Raw genomic sequence first — 8978 nt, 5'->3', positions numbered from 1 at the left:
TCCAATGGTCTCTTTTAGGCACTTGGTCACAAGAAATGGGGAAATTGCTCTAGCTTTCGTAGATGACTGCTCACAGTGAAGGACGTGGAATTTGGGGAAAGTTTCTTTGTTTTTGGGCCAGAATAGCGAGGTTGCGTCGGTGCGTACCCTTTTCGAGGCACGATCGGTAGAAAAGGGGTTTGAGGTTCCCATGGAAATAAGTGATTTATTCGGCAACGGCGTCTGCCACCCACCACGGAGCCCAACAAGGGGACGTGGCAGAACATATAAACAAGTCTGCACAGCGCCAGCAGTATGCCGTTACTATAACCCAATATGGTATACCCAAGGTAGGACAGCCACACCTGGTTAACCCTTTCCGCCAGGAAAAGTGGAAGTGAATAGAAAAGATGAGAAGACAGGAAAGATGAAAAGCGGGAGAAAAAGACGAAGATTGGAGAGGAAGACAGGAAAAGGCGACTGCCGATTTCCCCCGGGTGGGTCAGTCCGGGGGTGCCGTCTATGTGAAGCAGAGGCCAAAGGGGTGTGTTGCCTCCGCCGGGGGGCCATAAAGGTCCGAACACCCAGCATCGGCTCAGCCCCCAGGATCCCCCTTTCCCCAGACACGGCTAAGCCGCGCACGGCTACACGCGGGAGGCTCCAACCCTCATGTGCTCGGGTCCGTGGTGTCGCAACAAACCAAACGCCTGCTTACGCAGACGCCCCTGCGGGCATGTAATGCTTCATCTCCAACCTTTGAGTGGTTCCTTAGAAGCAGTCAATTGTGAAATCTACAGCGAGGTTTTACTTTACACCTCCTCATCTCATAGCACAAGATCTGAAATGCATGAACAAGAGGAATCAGGCCAGCACATATTCACAGAAACAAACACTTCGCAGTGCAGTCGACAAATCAATTACAATTACAGTAAAAACTATGTCAGCCACGTAATATGAGCAAGCGATAGCTTTTCTTTTCACGGAAAAGCCTCAGTCCCATGCCGACATTAACACTTATAGTGGTTGTCAAGGTAGTGGTCATCATTGGCAATATTTGAAAGCTTTTGATAAAGGAGTAGTTATCACAAGGGAAGTGGAAACTAGCACAGCTTGTAAACAGCACGTTGCAGTGCTATATGTATGCTGGTTATTGACAGTAATAAATAGTATGACCATTAGAACTGTTAAACAAGACAGGATAGGAATAAACTTTATTTGTCCAACAGTTATGGCTGTTGATAAACAAGACAGAAGCTCACAGTAATATGAAGGCTTGAAGTGATAAACAGTATTTGGAAGAGGAATGTAGCTGGAGCGAACACTTCAACAAAGATTTGCGTCTTCGTCAGTGTCGCAAACTCAGCAGAGTTTATGTAAGCTTAGCTCACTCTCCTGCACCCTCAATGTGGGATGACGAGGAGAATAAGTTAGTGCGTCGAGTGAGGAAAGTTGAAGTGTAGGAAAGACATGGGGAGACAGCGAAGGAGAAGGTAGGGGCACTGTTGTAGGTTATTCTTCCAAGAAGTAGTAACGATAAAAAGAAAAAAAAACATTTAAACATGTATAAGCAAGCATTGCCAATTGTTATGCCTACTCAAGTTAGAGATGCCCCCCCCCCCCCACCATAAGAGATGCTATATATAACCGATTTAATATATAAAGTGGCCTAAAGTTTTCTGCATAGTCTTTTCAATCATTATGACACCTGTCTGCAGAAGATTTAACCGAGTGCTCACGACCAGAGCAAATTTTCCTAAGACTGCATACAACACCACAGCAGGCACCCTCTATTTTCGGAATCTGAAAAGTGAAAGATTATTCAAATAGGCAGTGAAAAAAATCACACTGAACGCAATATCTAGATCTAATTATGAGGCATGCCGTGGTGTGGGACTCTGGCATTAATTTTGACCACCTGGGGTTCTGTAACGTGCACGTGAATCTAAATACACAAGTGTTTTTGTTGCATTTCACTACCACTGAAATGCAGCCACCTTGGCTAGGATTGAACCCGCAAGCTCGAGCTCAGATATGCAACACCTTAACCACTGCGCTAAGAAGCATTACACGAATTTGTAAGTTGCAAAACACCTTGGAGGCTTTCGCACACTGAAACATTACACGCCATAAAATGCACTTCCTTACATTTATTTACACAGTACACACATACTTACCAGGGGCTCATATGACAAGCATGGAGGCACCTCTCGTGCTCTAACACACGTACCATCCAGCAGCTGCCACATAGCCACATACCAGAGACAAGCTCTGGGTCTGTACCTATTGTCACAGACATACTTACCAGCAGCTCATATGACAAGCATGGAGGCATCTCTCGTGCTCTAACACACATACCATCCAGCTGTGACATATGGCTGCACACCACATACAAGAACAGATGGTCACGACTTGTTAGCATGCGAGCCTTCAACCTGCTTCAATAAGGCATGACAGCACAACACTACTGCACCACTTCTCTCTTCCTCAGTGCACTGCAGGCTTGTTACCAGTAATCGTGCCCTACTGACGTGGTTATCTCTTCAGTTTCTATGTTGCTGTCCATAAGCTGCAGTTTAAGGACTTCCTTTTGAGCTTCAGTGGGCCTTGAAAGGCTAGATGATGGCTGGGACAATCTAGGGTTTCTTGTAGAGTGAAATCTTAATTGATGCACAACTTTTTTGTTGGCTGGTTCATTCGAATCGTCTGGCATCTTTCTTTTTCGGTCACTTTCAACAAGCGCGAAGACTGGCTCAAACAACTTGTTTGCCTTTTTAGCTACTTCCTCGGAGACTTCACCATCTGATATTGTTTGTCTCACTGACTCCATTTTCGCTGTAAAGAGTGCCGAGCTTGACACTGCTTTGGCTGCCTCCAGCTTTGTTATACTCTGCACAAGGTGCAGTGCCTGGTTTGTGTCGCATGATTCTTCGGGTGAGCTCTCATGGCTCTTGTCACTGCTGATTGGATTAGCGATGACCACACAGTGAATGTGCTTGCACACTGTTCAGTGTACAAGACGGTCATTGCAAGTGCACGTGTAAGTATGCACACACACTGCGCATTCCTTGCACCTCAAATGGCAGCAAGCACCATCTCCCACTTTTGACACTTTATACGAGAGCCCTTTAATTGACTGAGATGGCACAGTCCATGTGCCATCTTCGTTAAATTTGGCACATGCTGCCATGTCCCTGCCAGACCTGTGGTTCTTCGCAATTGTGCTCAACTTCTTACCCTTTGCCCCTTTTATCATCCAGATTGCTCTCTTCATTAAAAAAATGATATGTCAAGTCCATGAGGGCGGAAATTAGTTTGTCAACACGCTTGTTCTGCTTTCCCTCCAGCATACTATGCTTTAACGTCCTGTGCATGCTCTCAAGGTGCATGTTTGTGTTGACACCTACATCAATCCTAAAGCAATATGCCCACTCTTGCGGCCTAACTGCATAGTGGTCTTTGAAGTACTTCACAAAGTCCTTCAGTTTTTCTTTCTCATTGGCAAGGAATTTTTCAAGATAGTCATTAAATTCCTTTTCCTCAGGTAATTCTAAAAGTAGCCGCACCCTATGGTAGGCAAATGGCCTCAGCTGCTTCTCCACACACTCATGTATCTTCTTACGCCAATTCTTATCCACATGCCAGGCACAGAGAAGTTTCTGTTTGGGGCTCCCATGACGGTGGACCATGCCTTGTAGAATTGCGAGGCATCATCAGACATAAATGTCTTCGCAGCCACTTTTTTGGCCATGGCAGACTCCAGACATTTAAAGAATGCTGTAAGAGTTAGCTCATTCATGCGGTTGCAGATGAAATAAGCTACAGGCACACCTGATCTTACTTCATCTACCACCAGAAGAGTGGTCAGCTCAAACTGGTACCCGGTAGTGCCATGTGTGGAGTCAAGACATACAGTTCCTGCAGGGCCCAATTCTTCTAGTAGCTCCCTCTGAGGCTCTGTCATTAGAACAAGAGCAAAATCTGCTGAAGAAAATGTACCACTTGGGTCTACTGCACCTTGTGCCTTGTATAGGCGGACAAGTGCTTCACCTTTTTCTTTCATTGCAAGCACCCACGTGTCTACACTGACAGCTTCATTAGCATGACAACGCTCACGAGCAGCAATGCTAAACTGCCGTTTGATGTTATGAAGGCTTGAGCGCTCTGCCAAATGCATTGGCCTCAGCTTGGCTGCAACAGATGTTCTTATTCGTTTTAGGATGGTTTTCATGGGCACATCTCGTTCTAGGTCCTCTGCTATGCTGATCTTTTCCTTGTCACTCATTCTCAAGTGCTGAATTTCTGCTTTATGACCATAATGGGTTCTTTGATACCTGACTTTTATGGTGGTGCCTTCAGGTGTCCGACTCCGAGTGCTGTCCTCCTTTGTGACAGTAATAAATGAAAGACACACCTTACCAGACCTGCAGCTTCCCTGACTTTTCTCCCGACGGTCACCATGACCTTCCTTTTTCCTCGCCTCGCCTGACCTATTACAGTAATAGTGAATCCTTGTATCTCCACTGGCCAGCTTTTTGGCACCCCTTGGCAAAATGAACCAGCAGTTCTGGCTAGCCTCTTCTCTTGCTTTCCATTCATGAAATTTTGTAATAAAAGCACAAAATAGCATCAGATAGAAGTACTTTGGGGAGAGAGTGATGTAAACCAAAATAATCACTTCGAAGGCCTTGGGCATGGGCTAATGTAGCATTTATTTTAATCCCTCATCTTCAACTTGACCCTGTTCAAATTTGAGTTAAAATTGAATTTAATATCGCAATGCATCATAACTTCAGAAAATTTAGCATAGTAGTCTTGTTTTAATAAGAAGCAAATATGAAACAAATCTATCCTCGCTCCTTCCTTAATATTGCATCAGATTGTACGTCCACCAAAATGCAATTATGATGAGACAAAGACGAATTGACGGTACATGGTGCAAACTTCGTTTTGAAGCAACAACAACGTCAGAACAGCGCGAATCCCTTCTCTCAGTGAAAACAATAATGATTGCAGAAACGTCAGGTTCCACGTTATTCTACATGAAATACACCAGTGCACTTTTTTCATTAGATCTGATCAATGTCACATTTCTTGAACACTTTTACAAATAATCACTTGTTTTGGAAACGGCAGAAATAGATTTGCTTTCCTTCTCTCTTAACGCAAAAGACTCTACCATGTGAATTTCACATAGTATGTAAGATGGTCGCGGCATTGACAAATGTACGAGCTTTGCACAAAAGCCGGAATTTCAAGCGTGGTCCAGACTCTGCCGCAATGCGACCTGCACTGAGGCGAAGGCTAGGCCATGCACGCCATGCACGTGGTGCAGGGCAACGTCAGAACGCAGAGCAAATTCCTCCTCTCGCTTAAGAAAAAAAAAGATAGTGCGCACATCAAACTTCGCTCTCTTCTATGAAATGCACTATTAAAGAATTTTCCCACAATACGCCGGGCGACCATGAGCTGCTGACAACTGTACGTGCTATTCAGGAATGTTGTAAGCAGACCATGCCAAACGTATGTAGTGTACCGCGGAAAGCGCGCACACATGACTAACTAGCTGAATTGGACAAACGAAATTTATATTTAATGAGGATACAAACTTCTAAATACACCATGGGAATTGATTAGGCACCTGCGCATATGCTGTTCTTCGCGAAACAGTGAGAGAAAACAAAACCGCGAGGCATAAGCAATTGCTTTTTGGGGTATATAGCGCAACAAGAAATTAAAAAAAAATTTACTGTTTCTCACCCTTATCGTTCCGGAACACCATGTGCGCGTACTCAGCGTCGAAGTTGTGCGCAGCGATGTGGTGCTCCGAATACTCCATTGTAGGCACGGCAGTGCCACATACGTCGCATTTCATCAATTCCTTGACATCCACGGCCACTTTGTGGATGTTCCTGATGTGTTGCAGCATGTTCTTCCTCTGGGTGAATAGTTTGCTGCAAAATTCACAGCGACGATCGTCATCGCCGATGGCAGCTCGATGACAGACCTGCGCCATTCCGAAGCGGAGTAGGCAAGAACAAGAGAACAGCGAGCAGTCGTATTTATAGATGCCATTGCGGCGTTGCAAGCACGTGGTTTCGTGTCACTGCGAGCACATGGGTCGTTGAGTGGCCCACAACACAGGGAAAGAACCTCCCTAATCACGTGACACACTAGGTACTTTGCAGTTGGAGACCAACTTAGGGAACCAACATCCGGGAACGCAGGGTCACGTGGGTGCTGCCTTCTATTGTTTCGCCGCAGCTCGGTCCAGCCGAGCTGCGGCGAAACGGCGTGCGTCTAAATGTCGTACAAAAATCTCTCACGTGACTCGATCCTAGGCACCTAGGGACACGATGATTTAGGGACTTTTGAGAAGGCACGATGGTGACGCCAAGCGACGACGGCATGCGACGGCGTGTTCGTTCTCGGTGTGATCGTTCTCTGGCCCGCGCCGACCGCGCGTTGTTCAACTTGCGTGTGTGATTGTGCTTGCGTTGCTTGTGTATTTGTTGTAGGTTCTGTCTTACTTGGCGGAAAGCCGTGAGTAGTGCTTGTGTGGCAGTGCGGCTTTGGCCTCGGTGAGGACGGGCAATACAGAACCTGCGTTGTGTGATCCGTGTTCCTTGACAATGCGGAGGTGGTGACGATTGAAATGTCGAAGTGGCGTAGCGCCTCGGCAGCGCAGTTCAGCGAACCGCGATGTGGTGTCGCCGTGTCCGCCTTTGTATAACAGACGTCGAGGGATGTGCTGCTCTCTACAAGTCACAAAAATGTGACTGCGTCGACCGCCCACGGTTCAGCGCTGAATGTGTGGTTCAAGTACTGTGCTTGAAACGAGTGGTGCAGCTGTGGTGCCCTAATTTCGCACAATTGAGACGCGTGCTTTTGTGCAAAAAGGGCAACAAATCGTATCTTGACCCGCTGAGGCGATGCTACAATGTCAACAATGCCGTGCATGTTTATTATGATGGTAGCCTCTACAGCAAGCATGCGTTAAGCAAGCAAGCGTGCACTGCAGCTATGCTGTGAATATAACCTCAACTCGAATGTGGCGTTTGCAGAACCCTTATGTTGTTTCTGCTTTTAAACAAGCTGTATGGATTATCACTCGCTGCTCACATGAGACATGGGGGTCCATCGTGTGGGTTGGGGCTCAGCACGAATGTGTCGTGAGGGGGTGTGGAGTTGGTGGCTGTGTCAGGTGCCTCACTGAATTTCGTCATTGGAATAAGCTCAATGTAGAAGGACGCACCATATACCTGATGGATCACTTTCACGGATATTGCCTTTTTTCCCTTGAATTTTCCAGTCTCAGGACGCGCCTCGCATTATATCGGGTTCGTGACACATATAATCACAATAATTTTTTTAGGAGAGACCAAAAGCCGCCCATTGCATCATATTTGGGTCGTGTTACTTACATGCAAATCCAGTACTTTTCGTGCCCATTGACTGACTGAGGGGTGCAGGACTTTGACAGTGGTAGCAGCACCAAAGCAGCTGCCCAAATGGTGTACCCTATAGTGATGATGTGTGGTGTTTTATGGCGCAAGGGCCAGTTTGGCCAAAGAGCGCCATGCGATTGTTTGTGAGTGTGCAGTGGAGCGATGAATTCTGAGAAATAGAATAAGTGTGGCTGTAAAGGGGCCTAAAAATAATCGCTGTAAAATGCGTAAAAATATACATGCACTAAAATCATGGCAATGACTAATGAGGTGTACTATGAAATGGAGAATGCATTGAGAAAAAATGACACGATATTTAAAATATTGAAGATGTAGTAATTGGAAAGAAGCACTACGGCCTAAACAGAGCCCTTGAACCACAAGGGCCTGGAGGCATGTGCTTATACAAAACTACTATCACAGCAGCATCCTCTGGAGGGAGGATGCGACTATGAATTTATGGGCTGATAACATGTAGCACAACATCGTTCAAAAAGCCGAGGATTGCTTGGCGTTAAAAAGTGGTTCTTCACCAAATAAACATCATGGGATGAAGAGGGATATGATAGCGGTATGCTACAGGAAAATATTTTCTTCTCTCCGTTTCGGCTTCCCGACACTCCAGCAGGACGTGGAGCACGGTCAGCCTCTCACCACATCTACCACAGGTTGGTGGTTCATCACCAGTGAGCAAAAAATTGTGGGTGCCGTACGTGTGTCCTATTCGGAGACGACAGAATAGGACATCAATTCGTCGTGTTTTCGTAGCTGAGGGCCAGAAACCTAACTGTGGTTTAATCATGTGAAGTTTATTATTTGTTTCAGCGTCCCACAAGAGTTGCCAGTGGCTTCGTAGCTTCTTTCGCAAGAAAGGTTTCAAGTCTGTTGCAGGAACAGCAGTTGTAGGGTTAATAGCCTGAGATGTAACTGATGTGGCCATTTGATCTGCTCGAACATTACCCTCAATGCCTCTATGACCCGGTACCCAGCATATGATGATTAGTAGGGTTATTGGCGCAAGGGCCAAGATGTGGCCAAAGAGCGCCAAGGCGATGATAATGGCGTGTCAGTGGTACATGAATAGTGAATTATCAGGCGTGGATAAAACGGTAGATGAAGCATGGCTGTAAAGGGGCCTAAAAATAGTCGCTGTAAAGAGCGTAAAATCTACATGTAATAAGGTTATGACAATGATCAATGACGTTTACTATGACAATGAAGAATGCATTGAAAAAAGAGTGAAGATATTCAAGTTATTTCACATGTTGTAATTGGCAAAAGCACTACTGCCTAAACAGAGCCCTTGAACCACAAGGGCCTGGAGGCAGGGTGTTATACTGAACTACTGTCACAGCGGCAATCCTCTGGCGAGAGGATGCGCTACGAATTTATTGGGCTTATGACATGTAGGATAACATCGTTCAAGAATGGCGAGGACTGCTTTGGTTGTAAAAAGTGGTTCTTTACCAAGAAACATGGACGGATGGAGCGGGACACAATAGCTGTATGCAAGAGGAAAATGTTTCCTTCTCTCTGTTTCGGCTTCCCGACACT

General features: G+C 45.9%; 1 protein-coding gene across 1 annotated transcript; it reads right to left on the bottom strand.

Moving 5' to 3' along the window:
* Positions 1-720: 720 nt before the first annotated feature.
* On the bottom strand, positions 721-6031 carry LOC119431083 (uncharacterized). Its single transcript, XM_049656822.1, has 2 exons — positions 5737-6031; positions 721-817 (listed from the first exon to the last, which is right to left on the bottom strand). Exons 1-2 carry the CDS (start codon positions 5990-5992, stop codon positions 804-806), a joined length of 270 nt encoding a protein of 89 aa, XP_049512779.1. The 5' UTR covers positions 5993-6031; the 3' UTR covers positions 721-803.
* Positions 6032-8978: the final 2947 nt, after the last annotated feature.

The sequence above is a fragment of the Dermacentor silvarum genome, chromosome 10 (genome assembly GCF_013339745.2).
Source record: "Dermacentor silvarum isolate Dsil-2018 chromosome 10, BIME_Dsil_1.4, whole genome shotgun sequence".
Classification (NCBI taxonomy): domain Eukaryota; kingdom Metazoa; phylum Arthropoda; class Arachnida; order Ixodida; family Ixodidae; genus Dermacentor; species Dermacentor silvarum.
The sequence above is the reverse complement of the archived record's forward strand: the minus strand, read 5'-3'. Positions and strand labels throughout refer to the sequence as shown.